The 24056-nt window shown below is 46.4% G+C and overlaps 2 protein-coding genes across 8 annotated transcripts; one reads left to right on the top strand and one right to left on the bottom strand.

Moving 5' to 3' along the window:
* Positions 1-697: 697 nt before the first annotated feature.
* METTL21A (methyltransferase like 21A) lies at positions 698-10727 on the bottom strand. Of its 5 annotated transcripts, none has more exons than XM_027565667.1 (5): positions 10567-10727; positions 10132-10222; positions 9536-9715; positions 7981-8092; positions 698-2402 (listed from the first exon to the last, which is right to left on the bottom strand). In XM_027565667.1, the coding sequence occupies exons 3-5, from the start codon at positions 9680-9682 to the stop codon at positions 2005-2007; spliced, it is 657 nt and encodes a 218-aa protein (XP_027421468.1). In that variant the 5' UTR covers positions 9683-9715; positions 10132-10222; positions 10567-10727; the 3' UTR covers positions 698-2004. The 5 variants fall into 5 exon arrangements, with proteins under 5 accessions (XP_027421468.1, XP_027421459.1, XP_027421452.1 ...); XM_027565658.1 differs by lacking the exon at positions 10567-10727 and adding an exon at positions 10374-10551; XM_027565651.1 differs by lacking the exon at positions 10132-10222.
* Positions 10728-10807: 80 nt separating this feature from the next.
* Positions 10808-24037, top strand: LOC113906919 (protein bicaudal D homolog 1-like). 3 transcript variants are annotated; one of them, XM_027565694.1, is made up of 2 exons: positions 10808-11355; positions 23724-24037. In XM_027565694.1, the coding sequence occupies exons 1-2, from the start codon at positions 11127-11129 to the stop codon at positions 23756-23758; spliced, it is 264 nt and encodes an 87-aa protein (XP_027421495.1). In that variant the 5' UTR covers positions 10808-11126; the 3' UTR covers positions 23759-24037. The 3 variants fall into 3 exon arrangements, with proteins under 3 accessions (XP_027421495.1, XP_027421486.1, XP_027421504.1); XM_027565685.1 differs by lacking the exon at positions 23724-24037 and adding an exon at positions 15561-15761 and having other exon boundaries at positions 10808-11372; XM_027565703.1 differs by lacking the exon at positions 23724-24037 and adding an exon at positions 15561-15761 and having other exon boundaries at positions 10809-11355.
* The last annotated feature ends 19 nt before the right edge of the window (positions 24038-24056 follow it).

Below are 24056 nucleotides of genomic sequence, written 5' to 3' on the forward strand. Positions count from 1 at the left end.
TTCTGGCCACCCCAGCTCTGAATTCTGCTGAGGGCTTTCCCACCTGCATCCCAACCCAATTTCTCCCTCTTTCCCAATCCTGCTACTTTTACTCCCTCAGAGGTGTTGTTCTTGAAAGCATTCTCATTTAAACTTTCCAAACCTTAACCTTCAACCCTGAGTCTATTTCCCTAGGGAAATGGACCTGTGCCATTTTGAACCAAAAGCCAAAAAAAAAAAAAAAAAAATGACTTGATTTTCACTTAGACAGCCGAGCTATTGCAGGTGAATTTTTCTCACCTTTTCTTCTATTTGTAGGACAAGGGGAAAAAATTACCTTCCACTTTTTCTGATTCTTAATGTTTTACAGAAACGTAAAAGAACCCAATCACAGCCTCACTTGGTGGTGCACCCAAGCACTCTACTGCCCCCCCCCCACCCATACCCAGACATTCTCAGAGCTCTCTCCAGAGTCAGGGATGTTCAAGCAAAGGAGCTGAACTCCAATCAATACATTCATTTCTAGTAACAAACCTAGATGGGGTTGGCCTTTCATTATAGTGTTGTTAATATTGCAGGGCTTTTATTTTACTTGTTTTTAAAGATGTTCCAGGCCCATGGTACAGTACTGGCATTTTATGGATTCGGTTATCTGTGGACATTTCCATTTCATGTGCATTTATCAGAACTGTGTTGAACTGGCACATCACGATCCTCAGAACTTTAAATTCACCTTTATTAAAGTAAAACCTCTATCTAAACCTCTATTTAAAATATGACACATCCAAAATAGTCATTAAAAGTTAAGAGGGAGGAGGTCTTGTTTGTAATGTTTTACAAAGAAATCTATCTCTAGTACGAAACATCATACTGAAATTATAATATTCTTGTGGTCTAAATGTTTAAGCTGTTGTTTAAGCTTTTACATTGTGGGGGTAAAAAACAAAAGGCCAGGGTATGTGTGTGACTTCATAACGTCTATCAAAGGTAATCATAAAACAATGTAGCAATCAATCAATCCAAAGATCAATACCCTCTAACTGTAATTCATTCAACAAATATTTGGTTATAATATACTAGATACTGGGGAGACCATAATGAAAGAGGCAGAGGCATTCCTGGCCCCCCAAGAACCATACAATCTTCTGGGGCACACAAACATTGAATAAACAATTATAAGTGCAATGTGGAAGGAGCTGAGACTTGGGGAGTTAACCTCCCATGGAGGGATGAGGTCTAAAACTTTTTCTTTTACTGTCATCCTGTGCATCATGAGGAGGCAGGGAAAGCCTACAAAACAACATTTGAGAAATACAAAAACATTCGAGAAAGGGTAAAGCTGAAGGGAGATACTACAGCTTTTGATTTGAAGAAGATAATCTATTCCCAGCACATAGAGGTCTAAGATTTTAGGAGCTTACCAAAAAGTAACTAAACTTTTATTTTTATTTACTCTTTTGTTTATATACCTAAATGTGAAATTACACCAAAAATGCATATGAGTCCTCAGAAAACTCACATCCTAATCTTTAGTAACCAAAAGTACTTAAGGCCTAAATACATCAGACAAAAGATTTCAACAGTATTAACAGATCAAGGAATGTACATTAAACTTCTTGTCTTATAAAATTAGACAACTGGGATAAACATATGTCTTACAATGTGTTTTAAATGATTTGCATCACCTAGCCTCACCAAAACAAGTTCTTTATACCAACCCTTCATCAGAGCATCGATGAAAATTGTTTATTGAGAGGCAGTATATGGGATACAGAAAAAACACAAACCAAAATCTCACACTTTCCTTTCATGTTAACTGAATTTCAGAGTTAGTAATATATAACTAAAGAAGTCACAGCTATGGGACGAAGTGCTGCTTTGTTTTACAACTGCACATTTGCTTTGTCTTTTGAGAACCTTTGGTTAAACTTGTACAGCGGGCTACTTTATTACATATGATTATATTCCCCATATAAGACCTTAATTGATACACTCAGTGACAACATTCTTATAAATTAGAACCAATTATAAGTCCTCTCTCAGGCATCTCCTCTGTGCTTTGTAAATATGTACGTCTTTTTCAGAATCATAGTGAACCTTACTCACAGTAAATTGCCTCTCCAGCATTGCTAAAAAGTTGTAATCCCGTTCATAGCGAATTCGGCAAGCTAAAAGAACCACAGAGTGGTTGCTACAGAGATGCTCCAATGTTTGAAGAAGATCTGTGAATGTTTCTTCTAAATATATGATATCAGCTCCAAGTATCAGGTCAAATTCTCCAGGTGAAAAACTCCCCAAATTTTGTCCCCAAGTCAGCTCCTTAACAACAGCTTTGGGCTGGATATGGGGTGGTAAATTGGCTTGAACGTTTGATTTAAGAAACTCTAATGCTACTTTTCGATCCGTGATAGTCACATGAGCACCTAGAATGTGGGACAGAAAGTAATGCGCACATCAGTACAATTAACAAGGAGAGGGGTCAAGTTAAAAAGCAGGGTGAGCGACTCTACACATTTCACCTAATACCTCAGAACAGTGGCTAGAAGCTCCTCCTCTAGTGCCTGCGGGTAAACATGAAGCTTCTGTTCGCCTCTATGACTTCTCACTGTTTGCAGAAGTTAGGCCTATTAAATACAAAGTCCCCAAGTGATAAGCTAACTGATGCTTCTGAATTCTGCAGGCAGAAGTGGCCCACCCTCCATAGGTGTCTACCATTACACTTCATTCCTTAGGGTACCATCTTCAAGTCAGTAGGCTTCAGGGCAGAATGGAAGCCAAAGATGAAAAATCTGGGCGCAATTGATTATGAAGACAGCAAGATACTTTTAAACACAGAAAGGCTCCTTTCTGGGGCTAAAGCTTTAAAAAGCAGCATGGAAAAGATTAACTGGCTGCTAAGAAATTTCAATCTACCTCTACTTACGCTGTCAGGAAGCAGCCAATCTATATGCAATCATTCAATTTACATATAATTATGGAAAAATGATAACATTAAAAATCACAAGATTGTATCACAGTCCTGTAGGTGAAATAATGTTCTCTGTGTGCTAAGTTTCTACAAGCAATGTGTAAAATAAAGGAGGCAGTATTGTATTAATCTGTTTCTTGTGGGTTGTTTACAATGAACTAAGAGATTCAACTTTTTGAACCAGTATGGCGGAGAGAAGTCTGAACTGGTAGGTAGCCTTCAGGTGAAGCAACTATATAAGGTCAGCCCTGAAACACCTCATCTACACTGCATTAACACTATCATACACATAATCCTGCTTGGTTTTAACCCTGTAAATTCTAAAACATAAACATTACACTTCATTCTTTCATAAATTACTTTTCATCTGTACCCTCCAGTCTGCAGTCTTCATGGGCAATCCCCCAGAGGATCCCAGCACAGCTGTTGGCAGCACCATTTCCGTACAGTTTATACTGAAGGTTTCTTATCTTGACATACAGCGTATTAGAGTATATAATTCAGCTGGACATGTGACTCAGTCCTGAGTGTGATACTGTGAAAATGTGCAAGTTGACAGATGCATGCACCTATCACTGTTGCTAGACAGAATGCTGCCTGGTGAGTAGAATTCAGTGATACTTTCCATCTCTCCTGGTAACAAGCCTTTCCTGCTTTGACCTAGAACTTTACCTCTGGACTTCCTAACAGTCTACAGAGCACTCTACTGTCAGCACTGGAGTGATGTGGTTTTCCATATGCCACCTCAGTGTTCACATTAATAGCTCTTAGATGTAGACCTCCTCGAACGCCTGCCTCAGAGGTTTCTGAGGCTACCTCTGACCTGCCAAGTGTGCCACAAGTTTCAGTAGAATCTTACTGTCAGTTGACCATTCCCCAAAACATCCACCAGCTCCATAAATATCCAAGTGGCTGCCATCAGCCATGGGACAAAGACCCCTACCTTCACAGAATCTACATTCAAGTGAGGAGAGAGGCAGCAAGGGGTGTTTTTAAAAGTAGGGTATCCAGTATGTTAGTCGGAGGTACACACTAAGGAAAAAAATAAAGCAGGAAAGAGAGATAAAACATCAGGAAGTAAGAAGAGTTGGTTTGAAAGGAAGGGCCTCACTGAGAAGGTAACTTAGGTAGGGGAATAACCAAATGCATAGACACATGTATGGAATCACGATTATAACTATGATTAAAATATGAGTGGAGATTCCTTTAAAAAACTAGTAGTAAAACTACCATATGACCCAGCAATCCCACTACTGGGCATACACCCTGAGGGAACCACAACTGAAAAAGACACACGTACCCAGTGTTCATAGTAGCACTGTTTACAATAGCTTAGGACACAGAAGCAACCTAGACATCCATCCACAGACGAATGGATAAAGAAGTGGTGGTACATAAATACAATGGAATATTATTCAGCCACAAAAAGGAGCAAATCTGAGTTAGTTCTAGTAAGGTGGATGAATCTAGAGCCTGTTATAAGAGTGAAGTAAGTCAGAAAGAGAAAAATATATCATATATTAACAAATAAATGGAATCTAGAAAAATGGGACTGATGAACCTATTTGCAGGGTAGGAATAGAGACTCAGACATGCAAAACAGACTTGTGGTCATAGCTGGGGAAGGACAGGGTGGGATTAAATAGAGAGAGTTGTCCTGAAACATACACATTACCATATGTACTGCCAGTGGGAAGCTGCGGAAAACAGAGGGAGCTCAACCCACTGCTGTGTCTCAACCTAGAGGGGTGGGATGGGGTGGGTGGTGGGAGAGAGGTTCAAGAAGGAAGGGACATGTGTATATTTATGGCTGATTCACATTGTTGTACGCCAGAAACCAACACATTATAAAATTACTCTTCAATTAAAAATAAATTTTTAAAAATATGGATGGAGAAAAGGAAAAGAAGGAAACACACCAAGATTCTAATGGTAATTATGTTGTAAAGTCATGAACAACCAGAATCTTTGGTGGGTTTTTCCTTTTTTTCAGACTGCTTCTAGGGCTATTTTTGTAATAGAGTTATATCATTTTTATAACAAACAGTAATTTTCCTGATTTTCTAGCTCATCTTTCATTCCAAAGCTCTTTGGGCATCCACTGTGTGCCAGCTGCTGTATTCGCGCCAAGGACACACAGAATGAGACACCATCCCCCTCCTCGGGAGCCTCAGCTGGCCAGGAGAGACGGACACCTGAAACAACCGCCTGGAGTCAGACGTGGCAGAGCTGGGGGCAGAGGGGGCACCGAGCCCTGGGGCGGCAGAGAAACGAGGCCACAGCTACTGCCGGGGCAGCCACAGGCACGCCGTCTGCCCTTCTGCATTCTGGCCCCTACCAGAGGCCCCATCTTTTGTGGCAACAACTAACTAGTCCCTTGCTCTGGGATGGTCTTTGCAGAACCTTACCTGGCTTTCCCAAGCCCACAAATGCAGATTTCCAGATCGGAAACAAACACGCAGAGGGGCTATGAACACTTGCTGAGCATTTACTTTGTGCCAGTCAATGACCTACAGATGTCTACAGGTAATCTCATTTGATCCTCGCTGGGCAGTGAATACGGTCATTATCCCCATTTTATTGGGAAACTGAGGTTTAGAGATTCAGCAACTTGCCCAAGGTAACACAGCTGCTGCTAAGTCGCTTCAGTCGTGTCCGACTCTGTGCGACCCCATAGACGGCAGCCCACCAGGCTCCCCCGTCCCTGGGATTCTCCAGGCAAGAACACTGGAGTGGGTTGCCATTTCCTTCTCCACTGCATGAAAGTGAAAAGTGAAAGTCAAGTCGCTCAGTCGTGTTCAAGTCTTTGCGACCCCACGGACTGCAGCCTACCAGGCTCCTCTGTCCATGGGATTTTCCAGGCAAGAGTACTGGAGTGGGTTGCCATTGCCTTCTCCAGTAACACAGCTAGTAAGAGGTAAAAGAAGTCAGAGGTGGTGGAGTGCTTACTTGCGGCTGGGAGGTGGTGAGGGAGTGGGCAGGAGGGCATATTGGGAGTTTGGGATCAGCAGGTGCAAACTATTGTATGTGGGATGAATGGCAGCAAAGTCCTACTGTGTAGCACAGGGAACTGTATTCAGTATGCTGTGACGGAGCAAAATGGGAAATGTATGTATGTATATATATGTCTGGGTCGGGTTGCTGTGCAGCAGAAGTTGGCATGACATTGGGAATCAACTATGCTTCAGTAAAATTAAATTGAAAAAAAAAAAAGAGGTCAGCGCCTAGTGGGCCTCTAACCCTGTGCACATCACCACAGTCTGTCTTGACAGCACTGAGGACGCCCTTGTTCTCAGGAAGAGACAGAAGAAACCTCTTTCCATCCAGTTAACTCCTCTCACGCCACCAAGACGAGGGTTAGTGTTGCAGAAAGAAAAAAACTCAGGCTGCTGTATCCGACAAGCCCGGTTTGAGTCTCAGCTCAACACTAATCAGGACTTCAAAAAGTGGGTTAGTTTCCCAGAACTTCCAGCTTCACTGGCAAAATGAAAATTTTAAAACATACCTAACATACACAGGGATGATACAAGGTTAATGTGAGGAGAACAAAAGGTGGTATCACTGAGGGCCTCCCTGGTGACTGAGAGTGCTGTGACACCAGATACGCGTGTGGGCTAAGTCGCTTCAGTCATGTCTGACTCTTTGCCACCCCGTGGAACTGAAGCCCACCAGGCCTCTCTGTCCACGGGGTTCTCCGGGCAAGAGTACTGGAATGGGTTGCTGTTCCCTTCTCCAAGGGATCTTCCCAACCAAGGGATGAAACCCACATCTCTTGCGTCTCCTGCATCGGCCGGTGGGTTCTTTACCACTAGTGCCACCTGTGATGCCAGACAGATGGACCTAAATCAGCCTCTAGGTACGTAATTCCACCCACCGCCCCGCCTATGCTCCCCATGGGAAGGCAAAATCTAAACAGAGAAAGTAATACTGAAAAAGATATGTTGCCAGAAAAAGAACAGGACAAAAGTGGGGCTTTAGTGGGTCCTCAAGTACTTGTACGCACAAGATGGAATTCTAGATCCTGACCACCCCAGTGTGGTCTGAGGACCAGCGGTTTGGGCATCACTGTCATCACTTGGGAGCTCATAAGAAATGCAGGCTCTTGGGCCCCACTCTAGACCCAGGGAAGAACAAACAAGAGCCCCAGCTGACAATACTGAAGTGAGGAATAGTATATATTATATCTTAGAGGCAGGTCTACCCAATCATCAAATAGCTTGAACTGCACAAGCCAGAAACTGTAGAAAAGAATCAAAAAAATTGTCAACAGTCAACTCTTTGTCAAAAAAGAGTCAATGAATTATGAAATAGAAATGAAGGTTAAAAATGCTCTAGGCCTAAATTAATGTCTGTATGCAAAACACACACACACACAAACCTTGACATCAAGTCAGAACTACGTACTGTTTAATAGAGGATGTCAGTTCAAACTTCAGGGGACCCAGCCCTTCCTAAAAGGAACAAACCACCAAAGATTCCTCAGCAACAAAGGTAAAAGATTTTCTGCTCTCCTTACTTCCTTGGGGTAAATCCAAACATAGACACAGGGATAGTGGTTTAGTTGCTAAGTCATGTCCAGCTCTTGAGACCCCATGACTGTAGCCCGCCAGGCTCCATGGGATTTCCCAGGCAAGAATACTGGAGTGGGTTGCCATTTCCTTCTCCAGGGGAACTTCCCAACCCAGAGATCAAACCTGCTTCCCCTGCACTGCAGGAGGTCGGTACCTAAAACTGTAAAATAAAAATAAAAAAATACATGAATTGGATAATTCTCTTTGAATTCAGTCTCCTTAAGATCATCACAGAATTGAAGGGGGCAAAGCATCTCCAGTGAGAATATAAATAACAGGATGAGACAGAAAGAGAAGGAATGAGCCTTCCTGGAGTTGTGAACATAGCAGTTGTGGCCCGTGACTCATAATAAGTACAAGGAGAAGGACAGTAACCCAGTAAGAGGGAAACTAACAATGGGTTTGCGTCATGAAAAGGCGACCCTTCCACTCACACGGGAGGGAGTCCTGCGTCACACTCACCCAGCAGGGCAGCCACTATGCCCACCAGCCCTGTGCCAGCACCCAGCTCCACAGCAGAGCAGCCCCTGAGCTCCACAGTGCCCATCTCCAGATACGTGGCAAGAACGACAGCCTGAGTCAAAACACAGTATGACAGTTAAGGTCAACAAGCGCTTCAGGATTTCCAGCAGGCTCCATGCTCCAGGAAGTTACCACACACCCCCTCCCACTGAGAGGCTCAACTCCCAGGTTAACAGCACCCGTGGGAACTCAGCTGCTGCTGGTAGGGTCACCTAGAGCAAACATGGATACCAAGTCCCACAGCCCAGCTGCCCCCAGCCCCACCGGAGGCCCTTGGGGGGACAGCAGCAGTCAGTGATTCTGTCCACCCAAGACCGGGTCCTGCTGAATCTGGGAAGGTGGTTAACTTCTGTGTCACAGCACTCTGACACTCAAGGTTTACAAACCCATTCTGGCAGAGCTGACATGAACAGTCTCTGTGATTTGGCTTAAGGAAAGTCCAGTTCCTAAACCGAGTTCAAATCAGCAAAGCCAAAACCAAAGGGGACAAGCAGAGCCCCACTAAGCCTCTCGGAGCTGCACCCCTCTCTCCTGCTCTCCTGAGCCCCTAACACTCATCACCCCTCAGCGACCCGACATCAAGGGGTAAGTTTCAGATGAAGGGTTGGACTTGATATGTGAGTTAGCATTTGCAAACAACTCTAAAAATCAATGTATGCTCTTAACATAATTTTAATTTTTCATGGCCACATAGTATACTGAGCAATTCCTCTTCTCGGGGAGAATGAAGGAGACTCACCCATTCCTCGCTATTCTGTATCTTTACTACTTTCTGAGAAAACTTTTCTTGTAGTTACCTTGGACTAGATTCCTAGAACTAGTACCACTGGGTTACAGATATATCAATATTTTGTATCCCTGAATGTTTCTGACACCCCTAATACAATGTTAAGATGGTAAAACTGTATCTATGCCAATCATTTATCCAGCATTCACTGAATCCTGAGTTTCCCACTGAATCCCAGGTGTGGCTAGAGGCTGAGGGCAAGTCTGCCACAAGCAGTTGAAAGAACAGGGCTGGGGAGAGGGAAAAGTAGCAATTAAAGTGTCCTTTTTTGATCATGACAACTATGGAAAACTTAAAGAAAACACATGATCCTCCTGTGGGGCTTTGTCAGTTACATTTTCTTTGTGCAATGTTAAACTTAGTCTCCAAAGCAGCTAGGGGCTCCAGTGGCAAGTCATTTAATTTCTCTCAGCTTTCTTTACTCACCCTTAAAATGCAATCTATTTAGTGGGGTGGGGGGCGGGCAGGAAAATGATTCTAGTGGGTAGAGGTTTTCTGGGGATGGGGTGTGGTGATGCAATGTTTTAAAACTCAGCATAGAGGTACTTGCACCACTTTGTGAATTTACTTAAAAAAATAAAAAAAACAACTTGAAGTGAAAGGTACAGTATATGAATTACAAGCCAACAAAGCTGTTAACTTTTCAAAAATAAGAGCAGTCTTATCATCAATTGCTGATATTTTCAGAGGCGTCCGGGGCTCACTTACCGCGTCCCAAACCACCGCTGCGACTCCCAGTTGCTTCCAGTCCTGCCGGATCTGTATCGTGTGGTTTGCAAAGGAGAAGGTGGCCAGAGGCTTGTGGAATCTCTGCAGCCCCATCTCCGCGGTCTCCGTATAGGGCACCAGGGCCATCTCGCCCCCGCCCAACTCTCTGTTCCCTCCAAGCTGTAGGGCAAAAGAATCCTGAGTGAGGCTCTAGCCAGAAAATGCATGACCTCTTTAGTAGCTCCAAGTGCTCAAAGCCAGTTGTTACAAGTTCAAAAGAAGAAAGAGTTGAGGCGAAGTCTCTAATCCCTTTTGCACGGCCCTCCTGGGAAGTGAGATTTCGCTCTGAATTCACGCCAAAGGTGCTGGATGCCCTATACATTCAGCTGTAACCACTCAGTGAATTCGGTAAGAGTGAGCGAAGTGGAGATGTCAGCTCAGGGCGCGGACAAAGTAGCGCTTTCTAAACCGCCTGGGCCCGCGTGGACTGCGGCTTGCAACCCGCCGCGATCGGCGGGGCATCTATTGTTTTGTGTTGGTCTCCCCTCGCTCCCTCTCCCTCGGTGAGTTCAATGGGGACCACCACGGACTCGAACCTGAACTTCAACCCGGGGTTAACGTTGTGATTATCCTGCTTTATGGTACCAGTTGGATATACACGGTCTACGCAGATCCATTTCCTGGAGACTGAAAGTGAAAGACACTCGGGGATTCTGAATCACTCGCGGGGAGCGGGACCATGGGTCCGGCATGGAGTGGCCCCCCTCCGCGGCTGGGAGCCCTCCCCGGAGTCGCCCGCCCCGCCAACCCCAAAGAGGGGCAGCGGACAGGGACGCACGTCTTTCCGCCGGGCCCTGAGGCTACGGGAAGCAGCGGGGTAGGGGCTGGAGCCTGGAGAGGGGCCGCCCACTCGGCGCGGCCTCACCCCGCCCCGGGAGCGCCGGAACCTCCCCGCCGATGGCACGGCCAGCACCCCGGGAGCCCGGCGGGCCACACACTGGGGCCCGCGGCACGGCCTTGCCTCTACTTACGGCTCCGGAGACGGCCTCGCGTGGCGCGCGCGTCGCTTTCCCCGCCCCCAAGGTCGCCGACGGAAATGACCGGCTTTAAAGGGCCAGAGAGCGGGTAGACCGCCGGGCCGGGCGGGGGCGAGCGGCCGGCGCTGGGCCACCCGTTTCCGGTCCCCCGCCTTCCCAGAACAAGCGGTCCCCGAGCGCCAGCGACGCGGAGCGGCGGGTGCAGTGTGGGGACCCAGAGCGGGGATGGCGGGGCGGAGGCGGGGGCGGGGCGGGGTTCCCGCTGTGTGTGTCCGCAAGGTATCAGCACCCGCAAGTCAGTTTCTCTGGCCACCGAGGGTGGAGCTCGTGGGGGATCCAAGCTCTCTAAATCGGGGCGTTCTATAACGACCACCGCAGACTCGATCCTGAACTTAAACTGGGCGGACTCGATCCTGAACTTAAACTGGGCGGACTCGATCCTGAACTTAAACTGGGCATTAACAGTATGATTATCCCGCTTTAGGATACCCTCTGTTATTACTGCCCCACCATCATCTCCAGTATTAGATACAAGTGACATTCGCAAAGAACCAATGAATATCTACAACCTTAATGCCATAATCCGGGACCAAATCAAACATCTGCAGAAAGCCGTGGACCGGTCCTTGCAACTGTCTCGTCAAGGAGCTGCAGCACGGGAGCTGGCCCCCGTGGTCGATAAAGACAAGGAAGCCCTAATGAAAAAGATCCTCAAGTCGCTACTGAGCACCAAACGGGAGCAGATCCGCCACACTGAGGGCGGTGCTGAAAGCCAACAAACAGGTGATCTCATTCTACTGGTGAGCTATGCTAGCCAACACTTTAGTTTATGCCTAAATGTTTTCACTGTCCACTACCATCAGGATGGGAGAAGGAAATGCCAACCCACTCCAGTATTCTTGCCTGGAGAATTCCATGGACAGAGGACCCTGGCGGGCTATAGTCCATGGGGTCACAAAGAGTCGGACATGACTGAACAACTAACACTACTACACTACTGGATATACACCGCTGGAGATGCGGGGGCGCGGAGGGCGTGGGTGCCACCGCGGCCGGGGACCGCGAAGCCACCCGCCTGGCGCTGGACAGGCGGTGGGTCCACCTGCCAGTCTCTGTGCTAGTTCTCGCGCTCGCGCTTTTGTGTGTGTGTGGTTTTAAAATTTGTGCGCTTGCGGGTCAGTTAGCGGGTGTAGGAGAAAATTCGCCCCTAAGAATACGTGGTCACCCATCCACCACCCATCACCCATTCACCATCTCACCAAAGTGAAGTCCGAATTAGTGAATTCGCGCGCTCGTGGCTGCGGAGTGGAAAATGCGGGGTTGTTGCTAGCGCGGTCAGCCGGGATCCTGTCTCCTTCCTCCCCCGGCCAAAAGGTCAGCGCACCTGCCCTGGGGGCACCCGTTCTTGAGACGAAACTGCTCAGAGTGTGGTGTCTGGCCGCAGGCCCATGGGAGGGACGCGGTTGGAGAGAGCATCCAGGAATGTGACTGCGCTGGGGGCTGGAGGGAGGGGGGCAAAAATGACGAGATGAGGGCTACCCTCCTTCTCCCTGGAAGGTTTCTTTTTCCACTTGGATCTTGACCCCCAGACCCTGCAACCCACCCGCCGCCGCTCTCTCGCAGCGAGTCTCAGCTCCGCCTGCACTTTGGAATAAACTGGAGCGCTTTTCAACCCTGCAGAGCTGGATGCTGCCACTGCAAAGTCTCAGCTGGTTAGCGGTGGGGCCAGAGCAATCCTATTTTTCAGAGCTTCCCGGGTGATTCCGGCCGGCAGACTGGACCATGCCCCTCCCCACGACCCCCGCGTCCCCGCTTCCTATTCCTCTCGCATCCCGCAGGGGGCGTGCTCTGCTCTCTGTCCAGATTTCCTTAGAAAGCTGGGACCCTCGGCTGCAAAAGTGACTTGAAGAACTTTGAAAGCCACCAGTGAAAATCTTTTCCATTTTTCCTTCCTTTCTTTGCTTTGCTCAGTTATTCATCATTAACTTTTTTATGTTAGTGGCATAAAACTGGCAAGAAAGTGCAACGATTCCCCAAACACTCCCTGCCCGGTGCCTAGCCTCCCCGTTTATCATCTCCCACCAGAATGGTACATTTATTACAACTGATGAACCTACGGTAACACATCATTATCACCCCAAGACCAGAGTTTACACATTAGACTTCACTGTTGGTATCAGTTCAGTTCAGTTTTGTTGCTCAGTCGTGTCTGACTCTTTGCGACCCCATGGACTGCAACATGCCAGGCCTTCCTGTCCATCACCAACTCCTGGAGTTTACTCAAACTCATGTCCATTGAGTCGGTGATGCCGCCCAACCATCTCATCCTCTGTCGTCCCCTTCTCCTCCTGCCCTCAATCTTTCCCAGCATCAGGGTCTTTTCAAATGAGTCAGCTCTTCACATCAGGTGGCCAAAGTATTGGAGTTTCAGCTTCAACATCAGTCCGTCCAATGAATATTCAGGATTGATTTCCTTTAGGATGGACTGGTTGGATCTCCTTGCAGTCCAAGGGACTCTCAAGAGTCTTCTCCAATACTGCAATTCAAAAGCACCAATTGTTTGGCGCTAAGCTTTCTTTTTAGTAAAACTCTCACATCCATACTTGACTACTAGAAAAACAATAGCCTTAACTAGATGGACCTTTGTTGGCAAAGTAATGTCTCTACTTTTTAATGTGGTGTCTAGGTCATAACTTTTCTTCCAAAGAGTAAGCATCTTTTAATTGCATGGCTGCAATCACCATCTGCAGTGATTTCGGAGCCCAAAAAAATAAAGTCTGACACTGTTTCCCCATCTATTTGCAATGAAGTGATGGGACTGGATGCCATGATCTTTGTTTTCTGAATGTTGAGTTTTAAGCCAACTTTTTCACTCTCCTCTTTCACTTTCATCAAGAGACTCTTTAGTTCTTCTTCACTTTCTGCCATAAGGGTGGTGTCATCTGCATATCTGAGGTTATTGATATTTCTCCTGGCAATCTTGATTCCAGCTTGTGCTTCATCAGCCCAGCGTTTCTCATGATGTACTCTGCATAGAAGTTAAATAAGCAGGGTGACAATATACATCCTTGATGTATTCCTGTCCTCATTTGGAACCAGTCTGTTGTTCCATGTCCAGTTCTAACTGTTACTTCCTGACCTGCCTACAGATTTCTCAAGAGGCAGGTCAGGTGATCTGGTACTCCCATCTCTTCTAGAATTTTCCACAGTTCATTGTGATCCACACAGTCAAGGCTTTGGCATAGTCAATAAAGCAGAAATAGATGTTTTTTTCTGGAACTCTCTTGCTTTTTCAATGATCCAGCGGTTGTTGGCAATTTGATCTCTGGTTCCTCTGCCTTTTCTAAAACCAGCTTGAACATCTGGAAGTTCATGGTTCACGTATTGTTGAATCCTGGCTTGGAGAATTTTGAGCATTACTTTACTAGCATGTGAGATGGGTGCAATTGTGCGGTAGTTTGAGCATTCTTTGGCATTGCCTTTCATTGGGATTAGAATGAAAACCGACCTTTTCCAGTCCTGTGGCTGGGTTTTCCAAATGTGCTGGCATATTGAGTACAGCATCTTTTAGGATTTGAAATAGCTCAACTGGAATTCCATCACCTCCACTAGCTTTGTTTGTAATGATGCTTCCTAAGGCCCACTTGACTTCACATTCCAGGATGTCTGGCTCTAGGTGAGTTATCACACCATCATGATTATCTGGGTCGTGAAGATCTTTTTTGTACAGTTCTTCTGTGTATTCTTGCCATCTCTTCTTAATATCTTCTGCTTCTATTAAGTCCATACCATTTCTGTCCTTTATTAAGCCCATCTTTGTATGAAATGTTCCCTTGGTATCTCTAATTTTCTTGAAGAGATCTCTAGTCTTTCCCATTCTATTGTTTTCCTCTATTTCTTTGCACTGATCACTGAGGAAGGCTTTCTTATCTCTCCTTGCTATCTTTTAGAACTCTGCATTCAAATGGGTATATCTTTCCTTTTCTCCTTTGCTTTCTGCTTCTCTTCATTTCACAGCTATAAACATTCCTGTACAGGCTTCTCTATGGTCATAAGTTTCCACCTCCTTTGGGTAGAGACCAAGGAGCTTCACTTCTGAGTCACATGGAAGAGTATGTTTTGTTTTATAAGAAACTCCCAGCTCTGCAACTTAGTTTCAATTAGTTGTGAGACCTTAGCTAGGATGCATTCACCTGTGCCTCACTCTGTTCCCCAGCTATAAACTGTTCACTCTGTTCCCCAGTATAAAGAGGGGGTAATGTGCTGATTAAACTACTAAACAAGGGCTTCCAGGTGATGCTAGCGGTAAAGAACCTGCCTGCCAATGCAGGAGACATAAAAGACGCAGGTTCAATCCCTGGGTCGGCAAGATCCCCTTGAGGAGGGCACAGCAACCCACTCAGTATTCTTGCCTGGAAAATCCCCATGGACAGAGGAGCCTCGCAAGCTACAGTGCACAGGGTCGCAAGAGTCAGACCTGACTGAAACTATTTTAGCACGCAAGGTGAGGTTCAAATGAGTTATCTAAAGTACTTAAAACCATGCCCAGCAAACAGTGAACTTCATGTAGCATTTGCTCTTACTCGTCTATGTTTGGGATGGGACTAACCTCAGCCTTGACTCCAGGACCAGACACATGGCCCCAGCCCGGCCAAAGAGTATTTCCTTCTATCTGGTGGGTCAGAAGTAGGCATGTGACCAAAGCTGGGCTTTCCTGTGGCCAATCGTGAGACTTGCTGGGACTCTCAGAGAACCAGAGGGTTGAGGAGGACGAGAAATCCGAGTCCTGGTAGTCATCTGGTCCCAAGAGGACTGAACCAGGAGCGACTGGAGCCCCTGCAGGTGCCTGTGGAAGGAGAAGTGCCTCCCGAGGTGCCAAGTGACCACCTGGATCCAGTGGGCCAGAGTGCTGGGTTATTTGAGCTGTTAAATTCCCTAATTAGCTTAAACGAGTTTGAGCTGCTTTTTCCCTTTTGTGTCCCCTGCAGAAGAAAAACAATCCTGATATTTTCAGTCTGGGCTGGTTCCTTGAACAAAGGAGAAAAAGCCATGCCCATCAGGGCCACCCGGTGTGCTGTGTGTGGAGAAGCCAGGCCTCCAGATGGTCCTCCAGGTCCTGCTGCAGCTGGGCTCCCAGGGTCTACAGGATGCCAGTGTAACCTGATAATAAAGCTCCTTTTTTTGCTTTAGCTATTGTATTTTCTGATGTGTTTTTTTAGGAAGTAACATAAACAGAAAATGAACATTCTATAAGGTCCTCATGTATATAATAGGGCTTCACTTTTGGCTCAGCTGGTAAAGAATCCGCCTGCAATGTGGGAGACCTGGGTTCGATCCCTGAGTTGGGAAGATCCCCTGGAGAAGGGAACAGCTACCCACTCCAGTATTCTGGCCTAGAGAATTCTATAGACTGTATAGTCCATGGGGTCACAACGAGTCGGACACTACTGAGCAACTTTCACCTGTATAATAACTTGCTATTGTATTTTCCAAACAACAAATATGATCCTAATAGATGGACTTGTGTTTGAAAGACAAAAAAATCTCCTCTCTACACTCACTGTCAGCAGATGACTGGAGTCCACATGTGCGTGCTAAGTCGCTTCAGTCATGTCCAACCTTTTGTGACCCCATGGACTATAGTCTGCCAGGCTCCTCTGTCCATAGGATTCTCCAGGCAAGAATACTGGAGTAGGTTGCCATGCCCTTCTCCAGGAGTTTTCCCAACTCAGGGATTGAACCCATGTCTCTTACATCTCCTGCATTGGCATGCAGGTTCTTTACCACTAGCACCACCTGGGAAGCCTCCCCTCCCACCTTGATAAATATGTTGACAAAACAGAAGTGTGATCTCTGGTTGCATCTTTCTTGTCCATTCTAGGATGAAAAGGCACCCCCACCCCCACCTCACACAGCCCTAAGTCTTCTGTCTTCTCTCCAGAACTGGAGAGGATTGCTCCCCAACTTTTTCCACCAATGGCTTCTCCTTTTTGCCTTCAAACAAGTCTGCTGCTGCTAAGTCGCTTCAGTCGTGTCCGACCCTGTGCAACCCCATAGACAGCAGCCCACCAGGCTCCCCCATCCCTGGGATTCTCCAGGCAAGAACACTGGAGTGGGTTGCCATTGCCTTCTCCAATGCATGAAAGTGAAAAGTGAAAGTGAAGCTGCTCAGTCATGTCCGACTCTTAGCGACCCCATGGATTGCAGCCTACCAGGCTCCTCCATCCATGGGATTTTCCAGGCAAGAGTACTGGAATGGGATGCCATTGCCTTCTCCATCAAACAAGTCTAAGAGTCCCCTATTATCTAAAAATTCAGGATTTTAAGAGTGCTATAGGCTTGCCTCTGCCTGTAACCTGCCTACTCTTCTTGGCGCCCAACTGGCATGTTCTGTTCTCTCAGAGTGCCTCTGGCCAGCGCCAGGTCTTGGCTCTGTCCTGGCACCAGCCTTCTCTGGACATTGGTCCTCTGAACCTTAAAAGGTTCTTTCCTCTAGGACATCAGGGCACCTGTCTCTGGTGTAGCCCTTCTGCCACCAGGGTCCTCCAGGCCTCTGCAGCTTCTCAGAATGCTGGCCTTTCTTCTTATGCTCTTGCCTACTTAGCCTCTTTACTGCAATTTCAGGGTTCAGTGTATTCAAAATCACCACTTCTGCACAAACAGTGGTCTGCTCAGCAGCTCGGCCGAGCAGTGGAAGAGTTGGGGGCTGGGACTGCAGGATGCAGACTTGAATCCCACTTCCACTGGTCCCGAATCTCACAACCTTGGGCAAGTTACTACCACACCTTGAGCTTCAGTTTCCTCATCTGTAGATGGGGTTGATAATAATACTCACCTCACAGGATTGCTACAGGCACCAAGAGGGATGCTGTATGGAAGAGCTCATTGAACACTTTAATGCATGGTATTGTTCTTGCCTGGAGAATCCCAGGGACGGCAGAGCCTGGTGGGCTGCCATCTACGGGGTCGCACAGAGTCAGACACGACTGAAGCAACTTAGCAGCAGCAGCAGCAGCATTGAGTATCTTTAGAGTGAAAAATTAAGAAAACAGACTTAGAGTCAAAGCCTGGACTTTACTGCTGGTCATATCCTTTCCTAACTGTAGGACCTTGACTCATGAATTAGCATTTTGTGAATTTTCCTCATCCGCAAAAGGGACGTCTTATCATGACCCTGACAGCTTGATAGGAAGAGGAAGGTGGTGACCACACGCTCAGTTCTTCGACCAGTACCTTGCACACAGGAAGTATTTATTAAACATCTGCTGTAACTTACTTCATCACCCTCATCTGCTACCCCGACTTTTCCCTAGTTCACAGGATCTGTAACCTTCCCGCCTTCCAGTGCCCACGCCTTCAGTCTGTTTCATCAGTACTCATGTGATCCCAGGTGGCTTCGGTGACCGAGGTGTGTTCAAGGCACTGGCCCTGGTGGTGCACATCCAGGGAAGAAGCCTGTGGTTTCTGTCTCCCTCATCTCATCCTGACATCCTCCTCCAACCAGGCTGCTTGCTTGGGGTCTGTCTCTGACCTGAGGGCACCGTGAAGTCTTTACATGATTTGCCATCCTTCAGTTTATTTGTCTAATGTGTAACAGGCTCTTACTGTTTCTTCCTAAACACTTTCCTTCTCTGAGACAAACCCCCTTGTCTGTAGACTGGCCTCCTGGTCTCCTGTCTGCCACCAACATCAGAACACACTGGGCAGCCCTGCTGGTGGTTGAAACATTCCAATACTGGCTGCAAGTATGTATGTGTCAACCCCAGTCTCCCAGTTTATCCCAGCCCTGTTTTGCCCTTGTTTCCTTTGTATCCATATATCTATTCTCTACCTCTGTGTCTCTAGTTCTGCTTTGTAAAATAAGATTGTCTGTACCACATTCCAGTTGGTGTACTTTGTTATGGCAGCTCTAGGAAATGGTTACACTGACTTCATGGGCTGGAGCCTTGGCTGAACCTAAGCTGCTGAGAGTGAGCTGCCTGAGAGTGGTCTCCTGGCTGGCTGACCTGCTGCCATGCCTGTGGGTCAGTGTCCTGCCAGGTTGTCACTCTACCATCCTCCCATTCTCAAAGTGAAGTGTTAGTTGCTCAGTCATGTTTAACTCTTTGTGACCCCGTGGACTGTAGCCTGCCAGGCTCCTCTGTCCATGGGATTCTCCAGGCAAGAATACTGAAGTGGATTGTTATTCCCTTCTCAAGGGGATCTTCCCAACCTAGGGATCGAACCCAGATCTCCTGCATTGCAGCCACCAGGGGAGCCCCAGTATTCTTGCCTGGGAATTTCCATGGACAGAGGAGTCTGGTGGACTACAGTCTATGGAGTCGCAAAGAGCTGGACACAACTGAGCAACTAATACTTTCACTTTTCTGGTCCCCTTCTCAAAGCCCACTTCTAAAGAGACCACTCTGCCTGCACACAATCTTTCTAGCCATGCATTTCAGTAGCTTCCTATTGCCTATCAATTCATTGCATCAAATTAAAAAACCTAAGTTTTTTTTTTTATCCTCCTCTGTTCCAAAAGATATTTAGGATAGTATCTTATTTACTTTTTTGAGATTCTTAGTGATCTCACTGCAAAACTAGACCTTCCAACAGTCTCAGAATCCAGACCAAATTATTAGCTTAATTTGTTCAGATCATCCGTTCATTTGCTGACATTGTCTCTGGGGCCATCTACTCTGTGTCTGGCACAGCTGTGCATCAGTAGTCAAGGCCTCGCTCTCAGGAGCGTGAGTTCAGCTGGGGCTCCAGCCCATGGCGTCAGTGTATCCATTTCCTGGAGCGGCCATAACAAAGTACAAAAACTGGGTAGCTTATAAAAACAGAAATGTATTGATACTTCCTCACAGAGCTGGAGGCTGGGAGTCCGAAATCAAGGTGTAGGCAGGCAGGGCTATACTCCCTCCAAAGATCCCAGGGAAGACTCCTTCCCTGCCTCTTGCAGTTTCTGGGGGCCCTCAGTGTTCCCTGGTCTGTGACAACGCAACCCTAATTTCTGCCTCCATCTTCACACGGCAGTCTTCTCCCTATATGTCCAGATTTCCCGCTCTTTATAAGGTCACCAGTCATTGGACTTAGGGCCCATTCTAATCTAGCATGTCTTCTTAATGGCATCTTAGCAAAGTCCCTCTTTCCAAATAAGGTCACATTCTCAGGTGCCAGGTGTTCGAGCTTAACATCTCTTTTATGGGGACACAACTCAATCCACAACAAAGCATCGAGGACAACAAATGAGAACAAAATTTTAATGAAAAATAGCTTTTTAAAATACTCCAAATTTGCTTAAAATTCATAATTTTATAGTACAAACCAGTAATGGACAGTGGTTGAGAGCTTGGCCCAATGAATCATAGCATCTGAGTTTAAATTCTAAAAAGATAAACTTCTTCCCTTTTTCAGAAATAGGTTAATAGTAGTGAGATGGTTGGATGGCATCACAAACTCAATGGACATGAACTTGAGCGAACTCCAGGAGATAGTGAGAGACAGGGAGGCCCGGGGTGCTGCAGTCCATGGGATCGCAAAGAGTTGGGCATGACTTAGTGACTGAATAACAACAAAATAGTAATGCCTATGTCATTGAACTGTTGGGAGGTGGTGAGCATGTCAATTTAACATGATAAACATGTCAATTACCATATATAACACCGACCTATTTAACCACTTATTCTGATTTACTCCTTTTTAATTTATCATTTAGAATCTTAATTTTTCAAAAAGGTAGAACATCTTAAAGCCATTGTTATTGCACCTTAAATCAAGCATTATTTGCACTTGTGCAATCCTTAGCTGTCGTTTGTAAATGGGCTACTCTATGCTCATACAGTTCACCTTCTATTAAGTAACAGGGATTATAAATATCAAGTTATTCAGACACTGTATTCCATTACGGTGAACATTCTGCTCGCATGGCCTACCTTCTATGGGAAGGTAAATCAGATTATAAAATTGAGCCATTGTGACATCATATAGCCACTGCAGTGAACTGGAAGACAGTGCCTACTTGATTTTATTTAAACTGAAATTTCCCATAATGACAGCAGCCTGGGACAACATAACCACCCATTAGCCAAGTTCAAGAGCTATTTACACAGTACATAGGTAAAATGGGTTTTGCTACTATAAATTTTACCTGTAGTGACTTTTCATTAATATGGGCCAAGGTAAACTGATTAGGCTATCAATCTCTGGAAAGTCGAAGCCTCACTGATTGAATATTATAGTAAGACCAAATTGGCCACACTTCCCCACTACTCTTGAAAGGAATGGCCACCAGGGAAGCATGTAATATAGTTGTACCATAACCTCTTTTTAAAGGTATAGAAATTGAGATGTGTGGGCATTTTCCCCCCCTTTTGGCCATGCCTTGCAGCATGCAGGCTCTTAGTTCCCCAACCAGGGATTGAACCCAAGACTCCTGCAGTGGAAGCACAGAGTCTTAACCACTGGACCACCAGGGAACCCCCAAGATGTGGGCATTTTTAAAAGGTATTTTTTAAACTTTGCACTCTTAATTGAGTGCAAAGTTTAAATTGAGACTCTTAATTGCTGTACGCTAGCGTTTGAACTGTGACTAGAAAACACATTGCCCTGAACTTCTAACCCAGCAGCAGTTCTCAAACTTTTTGGTCTCAAGATCCTTTACACTTTCTGAAATCATTGAAGAACCCCCAGAGAACTTTTGTGTGGGTTGAAAGTGAAAATGTTAGTTGTTCAGTCATGTCCAACTCTATGCAACCCCATGGATTGTAGGTCACCAGGCTCCTCTATCCATGGAATTCTCCAGGCAAAAATACTGGAGTGGGTAGCCATTCTCTTCTCCAGGGGATCTTCCTGACCCAGAGATCGAACCCAGGAAACCCTGGGTTTCCTGCCTTGCAGGCCTGGCATATTCTTTACTGTCTGAGCCACTGGGGAAGCCCTTTGTGTGGGTAAGATCTATTAATGTTATATTAGAAAGGATACGTTTTAAGAAAGTAAAACAAACTATTTGTTAATTCATTTTAATATTATAGCCACATCGCCATTATATGTCACTGTTACAGCAATGACATCATCATATGTAGGGAGCCTCTGGAAAGCCCCATAATCTATTCATGAGAGAATGAGAGTGAAAAAGGTGAATAACATCTCAGCATTATTGTGAAAATAGTTATAGGTTATCAATTTGCTTGTTATCTTTAACAGGGAAGCAACATAGGCAATACAGAGTTTGGGTTCTGAGTGGACTCAGGAGGTTGATGCCCTGGGTAGAATTCTGGCTCCACCACTTAGCTGCATGGCCTTGGGTCAGGGGTGAGGAGTCACATAGCCTCTCTCAGCCTCAGTGTCCTACCTGGAAAATGAGAACTCTATTCCCCATTACCTCAGAGGCCTGCTGTGGGGTTTAACTGAAATAATGCCTATAAAGGAAGACTGCTTTCCCAGCCACCTTTCAGGTAAGGTAGGCTTGGCCATGAGGGTGAGGGCCATAGCGTCCCTGCCTGAAAGCCTTTTCTCGCCCATCCTCCTGCCCTTGGAGGCGTGAGGAGGAGCTGGAGCCCTGAGCTGCTGGATTGTGACAGGAACAAGAAGTAAATCTTCATCTTATTAAGCCACGGAGATTTGGAGCTTATTCACAAATGCAGAATAGCCTGGCCCATCTTCACTAATACGTAAGGGAACTCACTGGAAGGAGAGGACTCTAAGGGGGTGATATTTAAATGGAAATTTTTAAAGATTAAAGAGAAACCACTACTTAAAAAGGCTGGGAGGCTTTCCAAGCAAGGGAGTAGAAAATACAAAAGCCCCTAGAGGGAAGGAAGACCAGCTGTGAGCCAGAGAGGGGCAGCAGGAGATGAGCCTGAGGGAGGCGCCAGAAGATGAGCCTGAGGGGGTCGGTAGGAGGGGGGCAATAGGAGATGAGCCTGAGGGGGGCCAGCAGGAGCTGAACTTGAGGGGGGCGGTAGGAGGGGGGGGCGCCAGGAGATGAGCCTGAGGGGGCGGTAGGAGGTGGGCAGTAGATAAGCCTGAAGAGCAGTCAGACCTGGCACTGAACCACTGAAGGACCCGACTCCCTGGGCTTTCACCCCACAGGAGAGGTGGTTCTGGGGCACCACCACCCAGCTCCTCTGGGTGAGTCACAGAGCCCTGGGTGGCTCCGGGGTGAGGCTGACTGCCCTGGATGACGTGAACACAGCCAGAGAGGCAGTCTCGAGGATATTCGAGAAGCCTAAGGAACAAGGCTCACGTTGGTGCTACAGAAAGTTAATCACATTCAGAGCCCTGGCATGACCATGTTCATTACCATCTTCCTGAAGTTATTCTGCAGCTTCTGAATGTCAAAGTTTCTGTAAGACCTCACCGAGAGAGAAAAGGAGGACTGCCAGGAGCTCTACCCCAAGGGGATGGGCAGCATCAGTAGCCGCATTCGGACATTTCATGTTGCCGGTGAGGTTGCCCTGGTTCACAGCTGCATAGCAGCTGCAGCTGAGCCTGACATTCTTGTTTAACAGCACAAGAGGCAGCTTCAGGAGAAGTTTCCAGGCTTGTGTTCTGGTGGGTTTTGCCATCACAGCTGTGGTTTTTAGAGAACTGCTGAGTAAACACAGCTTCCCAGGTGGTGCAGTGGTAATGAATCCACCTGCAGAGGCAGGAGATGCAAGAGACTCAGGTTCAGTCCCTGGGTCAGGAAGATCACCTGGAGAAGGAAATGGCAACCCACTCAAGTATTCTTGCTTGGGAAATCCCATGGATGGAGGAGCCCAGTGGGCTACAGTCCATGGGTTCACAAAGAGTCGGACGCAACTGAGCACGCACACACATGCATACACCAAGTAAATATTTGTTGAATCAATGTTACAATTCAGAACCATCACACAAAATTATGGCCCACCTCACTGCAAGAGTTTTTTAAGTTCAAATTCCACTTATTAGGCACCTTGGAGTCAATGATGCTGAAGAGTTAGCAGTGTTTTATCAACCTGATTCCAAGAAAAGGGATGGAGCCATTTGCTTTTCATACTGGGCATGTTAATTGATATGTAACTAGTATAAAAGTGTATACATTTTAAGTAAGTCAGATCAAAAGGAGAATCAAATGTTATCAAATGAAAATGATTAGCTTGTAGTTCCAAAAGAACTCATTCACTTACAGCAATGTCCCTCTTCAGGTGTCACATGGTATTTGGAATTCAAGTCTTGCTGATGGACTGTAAGGAAGTTTTCCAGATGGGATGATGGAAGTGGAATTACATGCAAATGTGAGCAGGGAGGATGCGGTGCTGAGGGTCCAGGACAGGATGCGGGCAGCTGTCCCTGACTGACAGCCTTTGGACAGCCTTGACTTACAGATAAGTTTTGTTCATTCCACACCAACTTGGCTCTCATGGTTTTAATTTTAATTTTGTTGTCAACATTTTGAAGTGGGGAGATAGAGACTTCCCTGGCAGTCCAGTGGTTAAGTCTCTGAGCTTCCAATGCAGAAGACATGGGTTTGATCCCTG

The sequence above is a fragment of the Bos indicus x Bos taurus genome, chromosome 2, assembly GCF_003369695.1.
Source record: "Bos indicus x Bos taurus breed Angus x Brahman F1 hybrid chromosome 2, Bos_hybrid_MaternalHap_v2.0, whole genome shotgun sequence".
Taxonomy (NCBI): domain Eukaryota; kingdom Metazoa; phylum Chordata; class Mammalia; order Artiodactyla; family Bovidae; genus Bos; species Bos indicus x Bos taurus.